Below are 23,553 nucleotides of genomic sequence, written 5' to 3'. Positions count from 1 at the left end.
GGGGACTGCATTCCAGCCCAGCAGAACCCGGCGACAGACAGGCCAGGCCAGGTCAGGTCTCCGATGCCCTAGGGCCCTTAGTGTGTGTGGTAGGGGTGGGGTGGTGCCCTGCTATGCAAGCCCCAGAAAGTGAAAGCGGTAGGAGAACGCAAGTTTCGCTTTTGCAGGAACCATACAGCCACAGAGCTGAGCGCTCCTGCACCACCCTGGAAGGCGCCCTCCCTCCCTCCATTCAGAAAGTCGGAGCGACCAAGGGGCTGTGCGAGCTCCCGTTCACATTAAGTGGATCCGAGGCACGATTCTCCCTCTCACTACAGTGCCGCAATCTGGAGACTTGGGTATGGACTGGATACTGGTCACTTATAGGAAAGGTCATGGCTAGACGTGGAAGATGCAGACATTTGGCTCTAGAACTCAGGACGGTGGATCTGGTGTGGAGGCAGGCAGGGCTTCTGTGGCTGCACTGGATTATCCGTTACTGTGTAATTAACTTACCAAACACACCAGGTTTAAGATACCAGGTTTGCTTGGTTGGGCACTGCCTGGCTGATCTTTCCTGAAGTAGCAGCCTTGTTGGCTGCTGGGATGCTCCTTACAAGAGAAAGAACCCAGTCCGGGTCCACTCACAGTCTCTGTGACCCTTTTCCTGAGGGCTGCAGTCCTCCCTCCACCACTGCTCACAGGTAGAGGCTGCAAGGAAGAACTACAAGAAAAAAGCTAGTTTCCCGATAACCCAGCCTTAGAGTTCACATCCCGTTACTGCTTTGGTATTCTGTTATTCAGACTTGCACCCACAAACAGTGCCCTGGAAGGAAGGAGATTAGGAAGAAGCAGGACTGCCCAGAGGATCACAGGGCCCACTGGAGTCAGTTGGGGGGCAGAAGGTTGTCTGGGGCGTGACCCTGTTAACCAACTATGAAGACAGACAGGGCAGGGACTAAGAAAGGCTAGGTCAGTAAACACAGGCAAAGCAGGCATAATTCATTGCGGCTGAGTGGAGAGGTAGCCACAGGTAGAGATGGAGCGGGCAGATATACAGAGCTGAGCTGTGCAGAGCTGGATCTTTTCTTTACAGAACCACAACTTCATCTTGCTTGCACATGGAAGAACTAGCTTTTTTTTCTTTTTCTTTTTCTTTTTTAACCTTTTCAGGGTCTCAGCGTAATTCTAGAGTGAAAGTGTTATTACACATCAGCGAAATTCAGATAATACATACCAACACATCATTGACCAAGAACAGGCTTTTCAAATATTAAAGTGGGGTGGGCATGGTGACACAAGCCTGGAGTCCTGGCAGTACTAGACAGACTGAGACAGAGGCAGGTGGATCTCTGTGAGTTTGAAGCCATCCTGGTCTACAAAGCGAGTACCAGGACAGCTAGGGCTGTTGCATAGAGAAATTCTGTCCCAAAAACAAAACAAAACAAAAGATTATGCTGCTTTGGAGAGAATAGATTGAAGGGAGTAAAATAAAAGAGAAAGCCAGCTGGCTGTGCTGGCACTTGCCTTTAATCCCAGCACAAAAACAACACCCTCCACTCATACAAAAACAAACAAACAAACAAAACAAACACACACACACACACACACACACACACACACACACAGACAGAGAGAGAGAGAGAGAGAGAGAGAGAGAGAGAGAGAGAGCGCACTGTTAAGTCCAGATGGTAGCGTCTGCAGAAACCAGCAAGGAGGCTGAGTTCCTTATGTAAAAGCAAAGAACCTTTATTCAAGTTTGAACTCAGGTCCCCTGATTGACTGACATTTGTCTAGGGGTGTCCTGGTGAAAAGGCGACCTGATTGACTGACATTTGTCTACGGGTGTCCTGGTGAAAAGGCGATGGGTGTGTGCTGGGTTTGGAATGTTAGGTATTTTCTCTTGGATGATGCCTGGGTGGTCTTTCTTGGAACCAGGTATTGCCTTAGGGTGAACTGAAACTCACGCCTCTGTTGAGCATGTCATGGCTGGGCCCTACAAGTGCCAACTGTAATCGTAAACCAAGCCAGTGCCGAGAGAGGCAGAATGGACTTGGGATCAAACTCAGGGCTGCATGCAAGCTCAGCAAGCACTCCGGCCAACTCCCAGCCCTGTTCTGAGACTGGGATTTGCTTTGCTAGCCAAGCTGGTCACTCCTACACTCAAGGAATCCTCCTCCTCCTCTGAGTCTTAAATGCTGGGGTTATGGGTACAGCACCATGCCCAGAGGAAAGAATGAAAGGCTTTCTGGTTTGGGTAACCGGGCAACGTCATTCTCTGAGATGAAGCCCAGAAAGAAGATGAGCGTGGTCAAAAGGAGTGCATGTCGAGAGTCAGATCTGGAGAGGTCCTCAGAGGAATGGGGAGAGAAGGAGACTAGAGCATCAGAAGTATCAAGATGCCAATTGTGGGTGATAAAATATACAAGGGAGGTATGGTGGCACACACCTTTAATCCCAGCATTTAAGAGGCGGTGGAGACAAGCAGATTTCTGAGTTCAAGACCACCCTGGTCTACAGAGTGAGTGGGGAGCCAGGGCTACGTAGAGGGACTCTGTCTTTAAAAGCAAAGCAAAAAAAAAACAAAACAAAAAAAAAAACAACACACACACATTAAATAATGAATAAATTTCTTTCTAAAAACGAAATCATCTTTAAAAACAGAGTAAAGTCCTAAATCTGTCAGAGGGAACTCGGGAACCATGGCAATGCCAGAAGAGAACAGGATGGGTGTGCGTGACAGCACTATGCTCTCACGAAACCTAAAACACAGGAGAATCGAAGCCCACGGAGAATGTAGAGAGAGAAGAGAAGGAACAGTTTAGAAACGTAAAGCATTACTAAATACTTCAGAATGTAAAAGCATCATTTCCAAACCTCATTAAAACAATAAGCCAGGAATCAGGTGTGGCGGCACATGCCTTTAACCCCAGCACCCAGGAGGCAACAGCAGGAATATCTCTGTGACTTCAAGGCCAGCACTGTCTACATAACAAGTTCAGGCCAGTCAGCAGTACCGTAGACCCATTCTCAAAAAAACCAAAACAAAGTCAGGAGCTGGAGAAACGGCTCAGCAGTCAGGAGCATTTGTTCCCTTGCAGAAGGTCTCTGTTCACTTCCCCCACAAGGTAGCTCACAATTGACCACAACTTCCGGTCCAGGGTGTCCGGTGCCTTCTCAGCTCCTTAGGCACCAGACATACACGTGGTACACATGCAAACTTGCAGAATGAATGAAAATGAGGACATGGCCACTCCAAAATATGGTTAAGGAGGTTTTTATCTTAGACTTGAGGAAGTGAGCAGCCAGAGGCATCTTGAAAAGTCTAGATTGAACAGGGCGAGCGGAATAGACCCAGACCATGTGAGGAGAGAGTGGGGGAAAGCAAGAGAGGAAAAGAAGAGAAGACCAGGAGAAAGGGAAGAACCAAGAGAGTGTCATGGAAAAGTAGAACAGTGCTATTCCCCGAGTGGCTGCAGCAGTCAGCGGGCCACGAGGAGCTGCAGTGGTAAAGCATGGGAGCTGCTCCGCTGGTGAGACAGAGACACGCCATGCAGAGAAAGTGGGTTATGGAGGGGAAAGGGAAAGGGGAAAGGGGAGAAGAGCAGAAAGGAGAGAGAGAAACTGGGGTGGGGGCAGAGAGAGGAGAGGAGCCACGGCAGCAGCTACCTCTTCCGGGGAGAGACAGAAAGGAAAGACCCAGATTGGAAGCAGAAGGAAGATCTGCTTGCCTTAGCAGACTGGGGAGGGAGTAGGCGAGGCTTGTCTCTTAAAGGGACAGAACAGACCATTACAGAGAACACATGGTCAAAATGGCTGGGTTATATAGGAGACAGAAGCTGGGGGAAGGCAAATGAAGCTTAGTGACTGGAGAGGTTTAAGGTGGGGGCAGGAGTGACAAGTGCTTAGAGAAGCCAGGACTCTGTAACACGTACTTGCTATGCTGGGAGAGCCTGGCAGCCATCACTCATTTTGATATGCTTTTTTCTTTTTTCTGGTTTTTCCAAGATGAGACAGGGCTTCTCTCTGTAACAGTCCTGACAATCCTGGAACTCACTCTGTTGACCAGGCTGGCCTCGAACTCACTGAGATCCGCCTGCCTCTACCTCCCAAGTGCTGAGATTATAGGTGTGGGCCACCACTTAATATGTTATTAGGCACCTCTGTTAGCCATTTGTCCGAGTTTCTTTGGGCCCAAACACAAGCAAAACACTCACATACATAGAATAAATAAATCTAAAAAATAAGATTGAAAATGAAAACCAAACCAGACCTGAAGCAAGACACACACACACACACACACACACTCACACGCAGACACACACAATCTTGCTCAAAGATGTAAGATGGGGGCTAGAGAGATGGCTCAGCAGTTAAGAGCACTAACTGTTCTTCCAGAGGTAATGAGTTCAATTCCCAGCAACCACATGGTGGCTCACAACCATCTATAATGAGATCTGGTGCCCTCTTCTGGAGTGCAGGCAGAACATGGTACACATAATAAAGAAATCTCCAGAAAACAAGACAAAGCAAAGGAGAACTATACTGGAAACAAAAGGCTCTGTGACATTTGTAAATCAGTCATCCTCCACACAGGGTTTGTAAGTGTGTAGTGGGAAGGTGAAGGGCAGGGAATGAGTGCCCCTCTAGCAAGGGAACTCCCAGCCTATTCTCACTCAGTTCTGGAACGCATGGCTTCTTCCACTGCTTCTATGCTCTTCCCTTACTTAAGTCATTTTTAAACCTTTGGATTGTACTATAACCACATCATTTATTCCTTTCCTTGCTTACGTCCAAGTCTCCCATATATCCTTCCTTGCTCTTTTCAAATTCATGGTTTCTTTCTTCTTTAATTTTGATTACACTCATATATGTATAGACATGTGTTTCTAAACACAACATTCATAAATACATAAAGACAACCTGCTCAGTCTGTATAATGTTACTTGTGTGTGTATATATATATATATATATATACACACACACACATACACTTTCAGGGCTGTATAGTTTTTCTCAATGGGGACCAAGCTGTACAACTCTACATTTTGATTGGTTGTAGTTTTCTGTAATAGTCCCTGTTGCAAAGAGAAATTTCCTTGATGAGGGGTGAAGACTACACTTATCTGTGGGTCTAAGGACTAATGTTTAGATTGTAGTTAGGAATTATGCTGATTTAGTAAAATGGTGCTTGAGGATTCTCCTCCAAGTCTCAAGACTTCACTAGATGCAGGTTTGCAGTACCAGGAACGTTTTCCCTCTTGTGCAGTGAGTCTTATGTCCAACTAGAGAGCTGTTGGTTTCTGCCAGGGTATATGTGCCACTACTGCACCCTTGGGGTATCATGCAGTGCTGGTCATTGATGTGGCTCATAGGTGACATAGCTGGGTAGCAGTGTTGTTTGCTTCTCTTCTTTGGCAGCTTGCATGATGCCTTCTGGTTCCATGAAAGCTAGACTTCAGGGAGGAGGCATTCAGATCAATTCAGGCTCAGGAACTTCTGGGTCCTGGGTTTGAAGTACATGGTGTCTTCGCCAATAGGGACTTGTTTTCTACTTCTATGGAGCAACCAAGGGCAATAGCAAAAGGCTGTACGTTTTGGGAGTCAACCTTGATCAACAGCTCAAAAGGCCAGTCACATCTGGTTTTTATTAAGTAGTCTTTGGCTCTCGGGGTGAGCACTGTTGGCCCAAATGAGCAAAGTTCTTTAAAAGCATATATTTATACACAGAATTACATGTATTAAGCTTTTTAGATAGTTAATAGTATGATTCCTTATGATATTTTCAAATTATCTTGTCTTCTACTTCCTTCTTCTGTATTTCCTTCCCTCTCCTTCTCCCTCTCCCAAGAGCCTCCCCCTTTCCCATTTCCCTGATCAGATCACTTGTACTCTGCTATTTCCCTTTTTAGTGCTTCCCAAACACTCTACCCCAGCACTGGTCCCTTTTTACTTTCCTAGTTTCTGCAGCTACTCCCAGATACCTGGAGATTTGGAGCCAGGAGCTTCATATGAGAACGGACATTTGACATTTGTCTTTCTGGTTCTGGAGTACCTCATAAAATAAATATATATTAAAAATACTGCAAATATTAATTACTAGGGGTTGGGGCTGCAACTCTGTGCAGAATATGTGACCAATGTTCATGGAGACCCTTGATCTCCAGCACTGCAAATTTAATAAACAAATCAAATAAACAAATAAGAAGCCATCTCAAAATTACAAGAAACATTTTTAAGCTAGTTTAGGGTTGTCATTATGAATTCTCTGAATTGTACACATGTATGTGCACTTCCTTGCAAAGGCGTTTGAGATCTTTGTTATGGAAGAAATATGCCTCCTCAGCGAGAAGTCCCTCTTTACTAAAGCTCCTGTCCCACCAGGGCTGAGGCCCAAACAAGAGTTGGTGTTGAACAGAGGTTTTACTTACCTACCTATACCATAGGCTCATACATTTCACAAATACTGTTATCCATAAATCTTTTTTGATTGCCTGCTTCCAGGTTATACTTCAAACATTTAAACAGAGATAGGAAGCCAGCCTCAAGTCCCGTCCCTTAGGCAGATGGGAGATTTACACGGCCCAGATATTGCCGCAATTACTTCTTACGTATACCAGAGTTATTCTTTTTAGCTGTTACCTGGGGTCATCTTGCCCACTTGATAGAATTATATGTTTATGTATCTGTTCCCACTTCGCAGAACTAGATACTGCAGTAAACAATGAAGACAGTGTTACGTATTTCTTAAGACGAGCCTCTCCACTGAAGCAAATAATTCCAATCGGACCAAATCTGATCAAATAAAAGATGCCCATGTTTAATGGAGTGCACCCAGGTGGCCCCCGGAAAATGTGGAAAGGGGAAAAGAGATGGGAGAGACCATGTTAAACCCGGAGACCACGTGCTCATTCTCTGGGGACGGGCAGTTTAAATAGCCTGTGGAAATGGTCCCGACCTTCCCTGGGGAGGGGTCACTGTCAGGCTTTAGACTAAGGCAACCCAAGGGGAGGGGGCTTATGCCAGGAGCTGGGGTGAAGCCCCCAGCCAAACAATCCGAACTTTTTGTATAAAGGGGTGTTAGGGAGCTGAGGTGACGTTTTGGACCAAACAGACAGGTACACTTCTAGGCACCAATAGTCTATGGAGAGTCAAATAATGAGATTTCAAAGAGAGATAAATGAACTCTAGAGCCTTGGCTGGTATAAGTGGCAGAGTTTCAGTCTCTGTCAGAGTAGTCCCGGAAGCTAGACGTTCAACCACGACAGGAGAAAGCAATGGATAATGAATGTAAGGAATTGGAGGAAGGAGAGAAGACGAGAGGTGCCTCACGGTCAAAAGTACTTGTTGCTCTTGTAAAGGAACCTGGTTTAGGTTCCCAGAACCCGCACAGCCGCTCACAACCACCTGTATCGCCATTTCCAGGGGCTCCAATGCCCTCTCCAATTTCTGCAGACGTCGGGTACATACTTGTACACACACAGGCAGAAAACTATTCATACATAAAACATTTTTAAAGGAAAGTAAGTAATTAGGAACTAAATGTTGTGACAACAAAATTTACTGGGAATAGAGCACAGGTGTCTAATTCCAGCACTTGGGGGAGGGAAGCAGGAGAGTCTGGAGTTCAAGGTCAGCTTCCAGAATGGCGCAGCAAGTCTCTGGCAACACGCGACTCTTTTGTTTTTAGTGTCTTTGAGTTATGTCTTAATTTGTCTTCTTCTGGAGTAAAATACTCTGGTTAAAAACAATTTAAAGTACAAATGGTTAATGTTGGATCACAGTTCAAGGATACAGCAGAAATCAGGCAGGGCACTGGAAGCTTGAAACCCACAGGGCTGGAAAGAATGAAAGCATCGTCCTTCATTTATACAGCTCAGGCTCCTAGCTGTGGAATACCTAGAAGTCTATCTCTAGGTGGTTCTAGATGTTACCAAGTTGACAGTTAATACTAATTATCACAAGTTTAATATAAAAACAATCATGCATATTAAAAAGTGGACTGAGCTAGGTGTACACTAACCCCAGCATTTGGAGGCAGATCTCTGTGAATTCCAGGTCAGCCTGGTCTACAGAGTAAAATTCTAGTACAGTCCTGGCTACACAGAGGGAAGACCTTATCTAAAAAGAAAATAAGATAAAACAAAGCAAAAACAAACGAAAACATATTTATGGGGGCTAGAGAAATGGCCCAGTAGGCAAGGTGGTGGCCATACAAATATGAAGAACAGAGTTTGAACCCAGAGGCAGGAGTGGCTAGAGGAACCAAGTTGATGGAAAGATACATATTAAAACATTAGACTGTGAGGTGGGTCAGATGTAGGGATGACTGCACACAGGCCTGGCAACCTGAGTTCAATTCCAAGATCCCAGAGGGGGCAGGAGAGAATAGTGATTGTGTAAGTGCACAGATAGATGTACCTGGCTTATAGAGATTTTAATTCCTCTGAAGTTCTCAACTATGTTTTCTTGTTTATAGTAGTTAATCTTATGCATCAGTTTAAATTGGCCAGGGTGCCCAGACAGTTGGTTTAACATTATTTCGTTATGGTAAACATTGTCTTTTTGTGATAGGTTCTTGCTAAGTATCCCTGGCTGGTCTAGAACTCACACTGCAGCCAGGTGGGGGTGGTGCACGCCTTTAATCCCCGCACTCAGGAGGCAGAGGCAGGCGGATCTCCGTGAGTTCCAGGCCAGCCTGGTTGACAAGAGCTAGTTCCAGGACAGGCACCAAAAACTACAGAGAAACCTTGTCTCAAAAATCAAAAAACAAAAAAACTCACACTGTAGACCAGGTTGGTCTCAAGCTCAGAGAATCTGCCTCCTAAATGAAATGCTGGGATTAAAGGTATGTATCACCATACCCTGTCATTTAAAAAAATTAAGTTTAGTATTCATTTTATTTGTTTATTCATTCACTTATTTGAGACTGGGTCTCTCTGGCTGTCCTGGAACTCACTCTGTAGACTAGGCTGGCCTCAAACTCAGAGATCTGCCTGCCTCTGGGATTAAAGCATGTGTCATCACCGCCAGCAAGTTTAGTATTTAAAGTGTAAAGGCATAGCTCCATGATAGGATGGTTACCTAGCATGTGCAAGGCCTTGGGCTTGACCCCATCATCCTACCCTCGCACCCCAAAAACTGGATTTATATTGAGTAAAACAGAGTGCCTACCACAACACGGGCAGCATCATCTAATTAAGCTGAAGGCCTTAATACAGCAATTCCACAAAGAACTGGTTTTTCTACATGGGGTAAAGCTGACCTCACTTTTTCTCCACCCTTACTGGATGTCTTAGTTAGGGTTTCTATTGCTGTGAAGAGACGCCATGACAACAATAACCTTGAACTCAGAGATCTTTTGCCTCTGCCTCCAGAGTGCTGGGATTAAAGACGTGCGTGTGCCGCCATGCCTGGCTGACCATGGGAATGTGTGTAAAGGAAAACGTTTAATTGACTCTGGCTCACAGTTTCAGAGGTTTAGTCCATTACTGTCATGGTTGTATATAAGCAGAGATGGTGCTGGAGCGGTAGTTCTGTGTTGGAAGAAGGGTTACTTGTTGGTTCCTGGCCGCCTGACTCGCTTAGACCCGAAATAATCACACAGAAACCGTATTAACTAAATCACTGCTTGGTTCATTTGCTCTAGTTTCTTATTTGCTAACCCTCACATCTTAATTTAACCCATTTCTAGTAATCTGTGTATTGTCACGTGGCTGTGGTTTACCAGCTAAAGTTCTAGCATGTCTGACTCTGGCGGTGGCTCCAAGGCATCATTCTGACTCTGCCCTTCTTCCTCCCAGCATTCAGCCTAGTTTTTCCACCTAGTTTTGTTTTTCCCTGCCATAGGCTCAGAGCACTTCTTTATCCATTAACCAATAAAAGCAGCACATAGATAGAAGGACCTCCCACACCAGTTCAGAGTTCTACATCTTGATCCACAGGCACAGAAGTTAACTGTGTGTCCTACACTGGGTGCAGCTTGAACACAGGAGACCTCAAATCCTGCCCCCACAATGACATGCTTAAGACCACACCTCCTAACAGTGAAACTCCCTATAGGCCAAACACTGGAACACGAGTCTGTGGGAGCCATACCTATTCAAACCACCACACGGGACAATCATATGTTCAGCAGATTTTTCCTGTCTTCCTTTTTTATATAATGATTTTAGTTTTATCTCTGCTTTTTCAAGGGTCTTATCTTGTGAAACTTAGTAAATCCTCCAACAATAAAACAAAACAACAAAGTATCAACCCCACAGTTTTATTTGTAAAGAACAAAGCATGAAAAGTCATATTTAAATGTACTCCAAAACCTGAAAAATCCATGTCAGTTTGTTCAATATGTTAAAGTGCTTAATGTCACAATACTCTTCAGACTTTATACTATGTTCAGATGGGGGAGGGAGGGGGAGAAAATTCCAGTTGTGACATACATAGTTAATAATACAAAGGGAAACAATATAATTTAAATGGAGAACTATTAAAAAACAAACAAACAAAAACACAGGGTACCTTTACATGTGGTTCAAGTGCAGCAGTTTTTTTCTGTTTTATTCTCCTCATTTGACCTTAATATTCCTTTCCACATCAAAGTCTGTTTATACACTGGATCCAACCCACAAGTAATTAGAACAAGCATGGCTCCTTCCTAAATAAGGATATGACAGAACCCTTTCAGAGAGGGGGGAAGTTTATTTGGTGATTTCTTTTCAGTCTGATATAAATATGAATACTTCAGTTTGTCTTTCTGAATTCAGTTTTGACCCTATCCTTGAGAGAGGCACCAGATTTGGGGAGTTATGATCTCTGCTGAACTTACTGTTCTCTTCTGCTGGGGGGCTGAGCCCAGGCCTGGGTATGCTAAGCACGTGTATCAGTGAGCTCCAGTCTAGCCCATCCTTGGATTCCTTTCCTATACTGTAACAGCACGTCTTCAAAAAGCTTCAAATTCAGTTTGATCCAGCAGATTTGTATATGTATTTTAATAGAAATAAGGGATAACTGTTTCCAAGTTATGCTAAATGATAATGCAATCGTTACATTAGAAACAAAGATTTCTAAAAACACAGATGCTTGCCAAGTGTGGTGGTGCACATCTTTGATCCCAGTGCTTGGGAGGCAGAGGCAGGTGAGTTCAAGGCCAGTCAGGTCTACCTAGTGAGCTCCAAGACAGGAACTCCAAAGCTACACAGAGAAGCCCTGTCTTGAGAAACAAACAAAAACCCAAACCAAATAGAACAAAAAAATTAATTAAAAAATAATAATAAAAGTCAAACCAACCAGAGGCAAAAGACAGAGGGGCTTGGAAACAGATGAACTGCATCAAAGTGGAAGAGAACTCTGCTGTCAACCAATGAAGGTATGCTAATACTGAAATATGTAAGTTCAGAATGCTCTGTCAATACCATGAAAAGGGTAGACTAGCCTCTGTAGACCTCAGAGAAAATACAATTTCCTAAATAAAAAAAAAACTATTGAAAAGACATCATTCTTAGATATTTTATGCTATGAAGAGCTCTGTTCCCAATGCCGTCAACTATTTTCCTGGGGATCTGATATTCTTGTCTACTGCCTCATATTTTGAAGTATTTTAGAGATATTAACACATGCTACACAGGAATTATTATTTTAATCTATTTTTCTTTACATTTACTTATATGTGCTTACTGTCAGAAAAGCAGAAGCAACTTAGTATTATTCAGTGTTATAGTTCATTAAAATAATTTCTTAAAAAGTCATGTTAAATAAATCCCACAGAGCTAGAAAAGGTACAGTAAGTATAAACATTTAAAATGAATTTTGCAAGTTTTAGGTTTCCTCTATCAAGTGTTCATCCCGAGTGGGAAACAAGGTTAGGCTGGGAGGCTCCACTTTGCTCTTGGTCAGTCATGGTAAGGTGCTGGGGGTTCCCCGCCTCCTGGAGTATAGACAACTTCTCATATCTAATATGCAAACCCAGTCACCATAGAGGTGACATGAAGGTGCTTGAGATTAGAAGCTTTAGTATTGAAGAAAAATACTTAGACAGTAAACTTTTGAAGAACTCAAGATTTTGGCAATTTTATTTTTGCCTGCTGAGGATAGAGCCCCAGGTTTTGTACACGCTACCTAAACACTCTATCACTGAACTACATCTCCAGGCATAGCAAATTTAATAAAAATTAACAAAAACAAGCAGTTTTGATTTTCATTTACTTTGAGGTGATTCTAAAGTATAGTACTAGTTTAAAAAAACGCATAGCAAGAAGGGTGCCTGTTGTATGGTCCTTACAAACGTTGGCCTGGAGGGCTATGTTTTGAGAAATCTGCTTCTGCTGTGATGTAAATATTTTCCATATTGACTCAGTTTGTTATAAACCACATGATAAGTCTTATCATTTGTAAGAGGTAACCCCAAACTCAGTGGGAGCATTCTTATTTATCACATCCTAAGGTCTTTATGGTGTTTCTACACATTGAATTTATTCCATAAGGCAAAGGGAAATTCAAAGGAATCGGCATATGGGCCAGTCAAGATGTTCCCAAAAGGCCTAGCTGTGCGAGCAGGTGCTACACATGGGAGACGGGCCTTCAGGAGGATGGACGTTGGTTTTAATCAGTCACTTCACTAGTCCACCCAAATGATACCTCACAGAACAGAACTTTATAGGCATTTTTTTTTTGTTTGTTTTTTGGTATTACTGTAAGTAACAATTCTAAACACAGTGGAAATGCCAATCTGCTCCCAGTTCTTACAGCAGACGCAATGTCTAAGAGATTAAGGACAGTTTGTTGGGCAGGGCACTCACTTGAATCCCCTCACTTAGGAGGTAGAGGCAGCTGGATCTCTGTGAGTTCCAGGTCAGCCTGGTCTAAAGTGGAATTCCAAGGACAGCCAGGGCTACACAGTGATATTCTGTCTTACAAACGAAAAACAAAACAACAACAAAACCATTTAAGTATCAGTCCTTATTAAGTATTACAGGAATATTGCTTTATATCTGTACAGGTGAATGAAGATTCAATAGGAGAAATACGATTAGGTAAGAATGCTTTGAAGGTTGGTTTCATGCAGTCTGGTGTGGTAAAAAGCACAAATTATAAACCCTGTGTTGTCAAGGGGGAAAGGGCAAGAATGTAATCTCTTTGATTCTGTTCCCACCTATAAACCAAGCAGCTGTACTGGGTGACTCAATTGTAACAGACTCAATTGTAGCACACTAGCTTAAAATCTACCTGGTGCTGTTTCAGGACGGCCTATGGGAGAGGGAACAACAGCCTGATCTGGACCATTTATAGCTCCTGGATGTTTCCCATAGTAGGTTTGTATCTCTAGAATACTTATTTTAGGTAAACAAATGTCTGGTTCACCCAGGCCATCTGGAGCCCTCAGCCCTTCCCTTTCCTTCACATTCCCAGGAGCTGTTCCCTGGCTCAACGGTGTCTGACACAGGGAGTCAGGTCCCTCATCTATTAGCTTCTTCGTCTAGTAAATAAGGGAAACAGTGCAGTTGGCAAGAGCCCAGGACCCTCAGGTTGCACAGGGTCCTCAGAGGCTGCAGCCCTGCCTTTTGGGTACAAAGGGGAATAGACCTGGAGCCCTGCTGAGGCAATTTTGCTACTAACAGGGTATCAGCGCCTAATTAGAGGCTACGGCTTAGCAGAAGATGAAGAGTTATGTAATCGCTAACATATTTATTTAGCTTAAAAAAATAAGACTATCAAACTAGAAAGTTCTAACTTCAGGTCTTTCTAAATTGTTTCACTTCTCAGTCAGCTGCAGCCTGAACTGCCTGTGCCAACTGCTTTACATTTCCCTGAAACACCCACAAAGGTTTCACTCTTTCTCCCAGCTTCTGATATTTGCATTATCATGGTCAACAAATACTTTCACAAAAGCATTCCAAATCACACAGAGACCTCCCCTTCTTCCACATTCCTTCCATTTCCTGAGGGGGAAGGGGAAGGCGGAGGGGGTGGCTGGAACCTAACAAAGACAGGGTTGGCAGTCTAACTCTGGTTACGGATTTTAGAAGGCCGAGTGAAAATACCGAGTCATAAAGGTTTTGCACTTACTATGACTAAACGGCTAATACTGAAATTCATTATCGCCAAGGTGCTCTCAAATAACAGTAATAAAAATTCCAAGAATGAAGCTACTTCAGGCTAATCTTTCCAAAGTAAAGTAAAGAAGCTAAAATCTCATACTTAAACACACTTCTCAGGACTTTCGTGCTTTTCTTTCCGATGAGTCAAGCTCTTGGGACCTGGCATTTGCTGTCTGTATGTGTGTGTCTGCGTTCGAAGACAGAGTCTCACTTTGTAGTTCTGTCTGGCCTGCAACTCAGAAAGATCCACCTGCCTCTGCCTCCCCAGTGCTGGGATTAAAGGTGTGAGCCACCAAACCCTGCTGGAGTCTGGCATTTAAAATACTTTAATTATATCTTTTACTTGAACCAATTGAAAAAATTTCTCCAAACTGGAGAAGTGACTCATAATTCAAACATATTAAATGGTTTATAACCTAAAGGTAAATGAGGACTCTTGTATAATGTGTAAAGCTGTATCCATTCACCACACACAGGACGGAACTCCAGGAAGGACGGCTGCTTCACAACAATGCATATGGGTTCCTTTGTGATACCTGGAGGGTTGCGCTACTGACACATTTACTGGCTTCTTCCTGACTAGCACCGCTCTCCCCACCCCCGACATTTTTAAGCTACTTATTTTAAGTCACAGGAATATTCAATCTAAGAAAAGTATCTTATTAGAGTAATATAATTTCTTAAAGATAGCATATTTACACACATCTAACACATGAAAATACTCTGTTTTATACTAAATTTCAGGTTCGAATGAACTACAATACAGCACTTTGCCTCGTGTGCAGAGTGGAGATTGTTCAAACTGGGCTTCTACTGCACCGCCCAGGCAGTGACCGCCCAGGCAGTGACCGCCCTGGCAGTGACCGCCCAGGCAGTGCTCCCTATGGTCAGACCAGTCCAGAGGCCCCAGAGCTGGGGAGGGCTCAGGAGCCAGCGCAGGATGAAGAGTTTCTGTCTGCTGGTTACACGTCTACTCCTTTGATTAGAGATCCTTCCAAGACTATGGTGAAATCCTGAATGGTCTGTAGAATTCGGATCAGGGAGTTGACAGTCATGTGGTCTCGGAGAAGTGCACTCTCTTCGTACATACGGGTGATGGCAGGACACTCCGCTAGCAATGGGATCCACTGTGGGAGCAGGTGATCCCTGCAGGTCCAAACAGAAACAGCAGCTGAGCTCCCTGCGTCTTTCCCTTTAATCATCAGTCAACTGAAACAATAACACTACAATAAAATACGAGTTCTCAGTAGGAGCAGCTGTGGTGGCTATGCCTGTTTAGTTCACGCACTTGGGAAGCAGATGCAGGCAGATCTCTGAGTTTGAGGCCAGCCTAGTTTATATAATGAGTTACAGGCTAGCTACAGCTACATAGTGAAACCCTGTCTTAAAATAAAATAAAATAAAATTTCCGCAAGGCATCTTCTCCTGGGAGAAGGCTGAAGTCTTGGGTACAGTCAGAGGAAGAACTCGCCCACAACAAATACAAACAAACAAAAAGGCAACTTGTCAGGTGACCGTCTAGGCGATGAAGGGTGGAATCACACCTTGGTGGGACTACTTTGTAGTTACATCTCTTATCTCTTATTCAATCCTTTTCCTTAAGTCAGGGCCCTAAAATGGATTAGGAGAATATATATCTCTGTCTCTTTTCCTAATGTGGCTATATTGAATAAATAACCCTTTTCTGCTTTTCACTATTTATTTTTTAAATTTTATTTATGTTTGTATGCCTGTGTGAGTTTGTGCCATGTGCATACAATGCCTAGGAGGCCAGCAGTGGTGGCCACACTCCCTGGAGTCAGAGTTACAGGTGGTTATTTGTTGCTGGATGTGGGTGCTGGGAACTGAACTTGGTCCTGTGGAAGAGCACCTGCTCTGAGCTGAGTCATCTCCCAGACCCTGATTTCACTATTAATTTGGCTTTTACTTGGTTTAACCAAGTAGCTGAACCTGATTTGAAGCACAAGCTGTGACCCACAGGTCAGGCAAGAACACACTAGTATTTTCAATTGGCAGAGAAGGAGTCAGATGGTGACCAATCTGGCCAAATTCTGTGTTAATGTTAGCATACTTAGGAAATGAGTTTACATTAAAGGAAGTATTGGTCACACACCCTGTTCCCCACCCTCCTGCCTGTCTAGGAATCAGAGTGCCTAGCTGCAGGCTTGTAAAGGAAAAACTTCTCCATTCTCAGAAAGACGTAGGAATGGAACATACATACTTCCACCATCTGGGCTGATTCCCCTCTTCAGAGACCCTGCCATGTTGTCTGCGCATGCAAGGGCCTGAGCTTCTCAGTCACCTCTCTTGTCTGTTCACTATGTAACTGTTAGGTCTCACTCTGTACCCATGACTCCTCCCAGCACTTCTCCACCCTGCCCTTCCCTAAACCTCTCCATCTCAGGGGCTTTGCTTCCCTTCCCCCAGCCAGATATTTTATAACTCAGCCATTCTGGTCTCTTGGCCTAGGATCCTCTCTTGATCACAGGATCCTCTCCCTATGGTCCAGTTTAGACTGCTGGTTACGTTCAGCCTGGACTCTTCCCTCTGCCTCTTTCTCTCTGACACCTATAGTAAAAATCTTCTCCATACTTTAGGAGTAGTCATATCATCATCCTTTTATTTCTTTTTTCTTTTTCTTTTCTTTTCTTTTCTTTCTTTTTTTTTTTTTGTTTTTCAAGACAGGGTTTCTCTGTAGCTTTGGGGCCTGTTCTGGAACTAGCTCTTGTAGACCAGGCTGGTCTTGAACTCACAGAGCTCTGTCTGCCTCTGCCCCTGAGTGCTGGGATTAAAAGTGTGTACCACCACTGCCTGGATCCTTTTATTTCATTGCTTTGTTCACTTAATAATTTTGCCAAATAACTCAGTATTCCCTGCTGGGATCCATCTCAATGTTCCTCTCAAAACCTCCGGAGTAAGTGCTGGCTATGCAAGCTTCTCTTAGCTATTCATCCCTCTGCCTTTTTTCTTTTCTTTTCTTTTCTTTTCTTTCTTTCTTTCTTTCTTTCTTTTTGGCTATTTGAAATAAACTCTCCTTATTTAGTTCATTCTAGCACCAAATTTACTCAGAGATTGGGGGAGGGTGGTGGTGAGAGAAATAATAAATGAGTGAATGAGTTAAGGGTAGACATTCAAAGCTAAATAGTTTATTTCCTTTAATTTGCCTCCCCTTACAGGATTTCTTTATGTAGCCCTGGCTGTCTTGGAACTCACTCTGTAGACCAGGCTGGCCTTAAATTGAGAGATTCTCCTGCCTCTGCCTCCTGAGAGTTGGGATTAAAGATGTTCACCACCACCGCATGGTTTCTTTTAAATTTTTTATATTACTACCATCATTATTAATATTTTTAGTGGTGCTGGGGTACAACCCCAGGGTCTTGTGCACTTTAGGCAAGCACTCTAGCACTGATTTATATCTCAAGATTGTTTGCTTAAAAAATAAAATATCAGAGCTGGGTGGTGGTGGCGTATGCCTTTAATCCCAGCACTTGGGAGGCAGAGACAGGTGGATCCCTGTGAGTTCGAGGCCAGCCTGGTCTGCAAGAGCTAGTTCCAGGACAGGCTCCAAAGCTACAGAGAAATCCTATCTTGAAAAACAACAAAAACAAAACAAAACGACAACAAAAACAAAACAAATATATCTTGTTTTAAAAATGCTTTCTTTTTAAAAAAAATTATTTTAAGCAAAACATGGTGGCAAATGCATTTAATCCCAGCACTCAGGAGGCAGAGGCAGGCGAATCTCTCTGAGTTCGAGGCCAGCCTGGTCTACAAAGCAAGTTCAAGGATAGCTAGGGTTACACAGAGACATCCTACCTCAAAAGACAAAAAGCAAAAAAGAAAACAAAAACCAACAACCCCCCCCACAACAAAAGAACAAAACAAAACAAAAAAGTATTTTAACTTTTACTGAATTTATTTATTTATTCTTTCCCCACACCTCCCTCCCCCCCTTTCTACCCAGTGCTATGTTGAACCTATGTCCTTTTGCACATTGGTTGGGGTTCTACCACTAAGCTCCACCCCCGGTCTTTTTTCCGTATTTTGAGGCAGCATCTCACTAACTCCCTAGTCTGCTCTTGAACTTACTCTGTGGCCAAAGCAATGCCTAAACTTATGGTTTGTCTGTCTTTGCCTCCTGAAGAGCTGGTATTACAGACCAGTGCCACGAAGAATGACTACTTTGTTACTATGTGATTTTGGGATAGTTTGTTAATGTATTTGGATCTCATCTATTTCCTATTTTCTCACTTATAAAATAGGTAGATGGGGGCTGGAGACATGGCTCAGTCTTTAATAGTACTTGCTGCTTTTGCAGAAGATCTAGGTTCAGCTTCCAGGCCCCACATGGTTCTCAAAACTGACTCCAGTACTCTGTTCTGGTTTCTAAAGGCACCAGGCACTTAGCCCATGTACACATGCAGGCAAAAGAACATACATGCATTTATTTTTGGCTTTTAGAGACAGGATTTCTTGGGGGAGGACCTTGGACTTCCCACAGGGCAGGGAACCCTGACTGCTCTCAGGACTGGAGAGGAAGGGGAAGAGGGAACAGGGGGAGGGGGAGGGAAATGGGAGGAGGTGGAAATTTTTAATAAAAAAAAATTATAAGAGACAGGATTTCTCTCTGCATGTCCTGGAATTTGATTTGCAGACAAGGCTGGCCTTGAACTCAAAGATCTTCATTCTTTGTTTCCAGAGTGCTGGGATTAATGGTGTGAGCCACCACACCTGGCAAGGCAAATCATTTATACACAAAATAAAAATACAGAAATCTTCTTAAGAAGTGGGTATATCAGTTGCTATTGTAACACAAAGTTAATGAAAAAACAGCAGTCTCATAATAAAAATTGGAAAGAAGAAACCCAAGAAAACGGGCATAACCCGGTATAACTTTTCTAGACTCACGTTACCCACACAACAGAAAGAAGAAAAGCATAACTCTGACTCTGTACCTTGTTCCAAGGCAAACTAGGATCTGGAATTTGCCGTCCTTCCCAATGCTCCTGGGTGCAGTATTTATAGCATTCACATAGTGGCAGAAGGTTTTACAAGATGATCTCTGAATGAGTACATCATCTTCATTGTCTAAAATCTGGTCAGTAGTTTCAAAATAAGCCACTGCTTTCTCTGAGGAAGACAAGCAGAATCACACCACACTACAACAGTTATATATAGAAATGTCAACACTCTATATGTAGTAAAAATCCTCTGATTTATTCTGAAAACTCTACTGAGGCTTGGCATCATTGTCAGCCCTCTAATCCAAATCATTACCTTCACTGATTTCAGAATGAATTACAGAGATCTATGGTTCATGACAGAACACTGATTCCCGGTGCCGGGATTAAAGGTGAGTGCCACTACTGCCTGGCAGTAATTTATTTCCTAATCACACATTCCAGAGGGCTGGAAAGTTTAATCTTTTTAAATGTTCTCATGAAACAGAAATTGGCATTAAAAAACAAAAGAGTTAGAGAGAGAGAGAGAGAGAGAGAGAGAGAGAGAGAAAAGAAAAGGAGACTTAGACTATCTTCTAAGAGTAGAGTGGACCCTGCAAGGAGTAACAACACAGTGACCATATCCCTCTTCTAGAATGGCTGCCTTCAGTAAGATTATTAAACGAACCTAAAGGAGCCTGGTGGAGCACTGACTAAATCAGAGAACAGAGATGCAGTATGCAGACATAAGAGCCAGGAGAAATAAAATAAATTCTAAGTTTTCCAGAAAGGGGGGAAACAAATCACTCTTAGGTGTCTTGTCAATTTTCCTTTCTTTGCTTAAAAGTTCTGAGTTCACATGGGCCTGCTTTACAAACACAATATGGCTCACTGAACCTTTAAAGAAACTGGAAGGGCTGGAGAGATGGCTCAGCGGTTAAGAGCATTGCCTACTCTTCAAAGGTCCTGAGTTCAATTGCCGGCAACCACATGGTGGCTCACAACCATCTGTAATGAGGTCTGGTGCCCTCTTCTGGTCTGCAGACAGAATATTGTATACATAATAAGTAAATAAATATTTTTAAAAAAAGAAACTGGGAGCTAAAATTCTTCAAACCTAAAGAAAAAAAAATCACAAAACTTAGGATGCTTTAAAAAAAATTTATTTATCTTTATGTGTATGGGAGTTTTGCCTGCCTGTCTGCCTGCGTACTAGGGGAATACAGTACCTTCAGATGCCAGTAAAGGGCATTAGATCCCTTGGAACCATAGTTAAGGAGAGTTGTACGCCATCAGGTGGATGCTGGGAACCGAACCCAGGTCCTCTGGAAGAGCCATCTCTCCAGACTGCTCCTTTATTTTATTAAATACTTTGTGTGTGTATGTGTGGGGCGACTTGTGGGAGTCAGTTCTCTCTACACCTGTAGGTCCCTGGGATCAAACTCAGTGCTCTATTTGTTGAGCCCTCAATAGTCTAAAGACATGCAAGTGTACACTACTTTTTATTTATTTAAAATGTTAGCTTTCGGAGTTATTTATTTATTTATTTATTAGGTATACAATATTCTGTCTGTCTGCACGTCTGCAGGCCAGAAGAGGGCACCAGATCTCATTACAGATGGTTGTGAACCACCATGTGGTTGCTGGGAATTGAACTCAGGACCTTTGGGAGAGCAGGCAATGCTCTTAACCACTGAGCCATCTCTCAAGGCCCCAGCTTTCGGAGTTTGTTTTTTTTTAAGATTTATTATTTATTATGTATACAATATTCTGTCTGTATGCTTGCTGGACATGAAGAGGGCACCAGATCTCACTACAGATGGTTATGAGCCACCATGTGGTTGCTGGGAATTGAACTCAGGACCTCTGGAAGAGCAGTCAGTGTTCTTAACCTCTGAGCCATCTCTCCAGCCCAGCTTTCGGAGTTTTTAAAGAAACATTTCAGTGGCTTTATAATAGCGAACTTCTACTTAGTTTACCTACGAAGTCCCAGATGAAGACATTCTTGTGAAAGATGCGAGCAGATTTGAACCCATGATGGAAAACTTGTTCCAATGCAGCAACCAGGCCATTTTCTCCGCAGAGCAGCACTGTGAGGCTTCCTCTCTGTAAACCATAGGTTAACACAGTGTGTGACAAGGGAATTCTGCTGCTTCTATGCTTAAACGAAATAAAATGAAAACAAAAACAACACTGGAGGGGCTGTACAGATGGCTCAGAGGTAAAGAGCGCCGGCTGCTCTTTCAGGACTGGGGTTCAGGTCCCTGCACCCACATTACAGTCCCTTTACAGTTCCAGGGAAATCATTGTTCCTTTCTATCTTTCCAGGAACCAGGCACGTATATAGTACACAGACATACATGCAAGCAAAAAACTTATACATAAGAAATAAAGTAATCCCCTATCCCACACCAAACCCCAAACAATGACCACACTAGAGAAACACGAGCTGAGCGAGGTAGCCAGGCGGGGGTGGTGCATGACTTTAATCTAGCACTCACAAGGCAGAGACAGTCAAATTGAGGCCAGTTGGTCTATAGAAAGAGAGCTACAGGATAGCCAGGGCTACACAAAGAAACTGTCTCAAAACAAAACAAAACAACAAAAAAGGTCCCCGCATACGAGCAGTTTTACTGCCCCCCAGTACCTCCTTTTCAGGTTTGTGAAAGTGCTTCACAATGTTATTCACAGCTTCTCCAATCCCTTCCTGGATCTGGCCAGCATTGGGCTCTGCAAAAGAATCAATATTGTCGACATTTTAAAAAGATTTATTATGTATACAATGATCTGCATAATACATATATGCATGCATGTATGTGTGTATGTATATATAGTCCTACTGTTTACATTTTTTTTAAAAAATATTTATTATGTATACAATATTCTGTCTGTGTGTATGCCTGCAGGCCAGAGGAGGGCACCAGACCCTATTATGGATGGTCGTGAGCCACCATGTGGTTGCTGGGAATTGAACTCAGGACCTTTGGAAGAGCAGGCAATGCTCTTAACCTCTGAGCCATCTCTCCAGCCCCCTACTGTTTACATTCTTGTCAGAAATAAATAAACCAAAACACTATGGGATGGTCAACTGTAAGTCTCTGTAGGAAAAACTCCATCTAAGCAAGCTAGCTTTTCCCAAGACTCAGTGCAGTTTGCTGATGGACAGAATAGCCAAGTCCAAGGTTTGCGATGCACTGGGAAGGAATCCAAGAAATCCTCAAATCCCAGCCACAGAACCTGCAAACTACAACTCAAGTCAAGTTGGTGCCGGACAATTGTCTATATTCTGTCAATTATGGTTTAAATAAATGCGGATTGGCCAGTAGCCAGGCAGGAAGTATAGGTGGGACAACCAGACAGGAAGTAGAGGTGGGTCAATGAGAATTCTGGGAAGGAGGAAACCCATTACTCCCTAGTCCTGCCCAGACAGAAGGCAAGAGATAGGAAGATGTGACCCGCCCTGCTGAAAAAGGTACTGAGCCACGTGGCTAACACAGATAAGAATAATGGGTTAATATTAGTTATAAGAGTTAATAAGAAGCCTGAGTTAATGGGCCAATCAGTTTATCATTAATATAGACCTCTGTGTGATTTCTTTGGGGCTAAATGGCTGTGGGACCTGGTGGGAGGACAGGAACCAGGCAGTTCAGAAACTCCACCAACATCAAGTGTTTAATAATTTAAAAATAAAACAAAACCAAAATCCTAACAAACTTACAACCACTCCCCATGAGAAAACAGAACAAGGTATTCAATATAATCACCTGGTACCTATCGTGAAGCGCCAACAACTCTCTAGATGTGAGGGGTGGAGTGGGGAAGACCCCTTCATCATAACTCAGAGGTTTCCTGCCAAGAATCTTGTGGGTGTGTGCTAAGACAGTTGAGGCTCTCAATGACCTGCATGAAGTTCTGCTGCTGTGGTTTAAGGGAAGAGGCCAGGTGATGCCCTGGCTAGAGGTTAGGCTTTCTTCTCTTCCTGACAGGTCACTCTCCTTGCTCCATTCTCCCCGTGAGCACTTGTTCATGTATGCCTCTTTCTAGACAGCTTGGAAGGCTGCCTGAACGGGACCTGAATCACTGTGGTGGTTTGAAGTAGAATGACCTCCATAGGCTCATATATTTGCATGCTTGGTCCCAAGTTGGTGGAACTATTTAGGAAGGATTAGGAGGAGTGGCCTTGTTAAAGGAAAGATGTATGTCACTGGTGGTGTGCTTCCTTTGAGGTTTCAAAAGCCCCCACCTCTGCCTTAAGACTGCAGTTCAAAGTACAAGCTTTCATCTACTGCCTCAGTGCCACTCCTACCTGCCCACTGCCATGCTTCCTGCCAGACTGTCACGGACTTACCCTCTGCAACTATCAACCCAAATTAAATGCTTTCCTTTAGAATTTGCCTTGGTCATGGTGTTTTAATCACAGCAACAGAAAAGTAACTAAGATAAAACTACCCTGCCTACCTCATACTAAAACTAATTCATTTATCTTTAGGGTCTTTTGTAGCTCCAGCTGCTATCAAACTCACAATGGATTTGAGGATGTA

The 23,553-nt window shown here is 43.3% G+C and overlaps 1 protein-coding gene and 1 non-coding gene across 5 annotated transcripts in view; both read right to left on the bottom strand.

Moving 5' to 3' along the window:
- Window positions 1-1,150: 1,150 nt before the first annotated feature.
- LOC125399528 (small nucleolar RNA SNORD45) lies at window positions 1,151-1,232 on the bottom strand. Its single transcript, XR_007231691.1, has one exon. It is a non-coding gene; the product is annotated as a small nucleolar RNA SNORD45 (small nucleolar RNA).
- Window positions 1,233-10,230: 8,998 nt separating this feature from the next.
- Dennd5b (DENN domain containing 5B) overlaps window positions 10,231-23,553 on the bottom strand; it is a 126,882-nt gene continuing 113,559 nt past the window's right edge. For all 4 annotated transcript variants that reach the window (XM_085687412.2, XM_085687413.2, XM_085687415.2 and 1 more), the window contains 4 exons: window positions 21,660-21,742; window positions 20,992-21,118; window positions 19,028-19,202; window positions 10,231-15,218 (listed from right to left, as the gene is read on the bottom strand). In XM_085687412.2, the coding sequence (XP_085543538.1) occupies window positions 15,035-15,218; window positions 19,028-19,202; window positions 20,992-21,118; window positions 21,660-21,742 (569 nt within the window). In that variant the 3' untranslated portion in view covers window positions 10,231-15,034. The remainder of the gene's footprint in view (window positions 15,219-19,027; window positions 19,203-20,991; window positions 21,119-21,659; window positions 21,743-23,553) is intronic.

This window comes from Myodes glareolus, chromosome 3, assembly GCF_982192425.1.
Source record: "Myodes glareolus chromosome 3, mMyoGla1.1, whole genome shotgun sequence".
Lineage (NCBI taxonomy): Eukaryota > Metazoa > Chordata > Mammalia > Rodentia > Cricetidae > Myodes > Myodes glareolus.
Note: the sequence above shows the minus strand (reverse complement) of the source record. Positions and strands in the feature narration are given on the sequence as shown.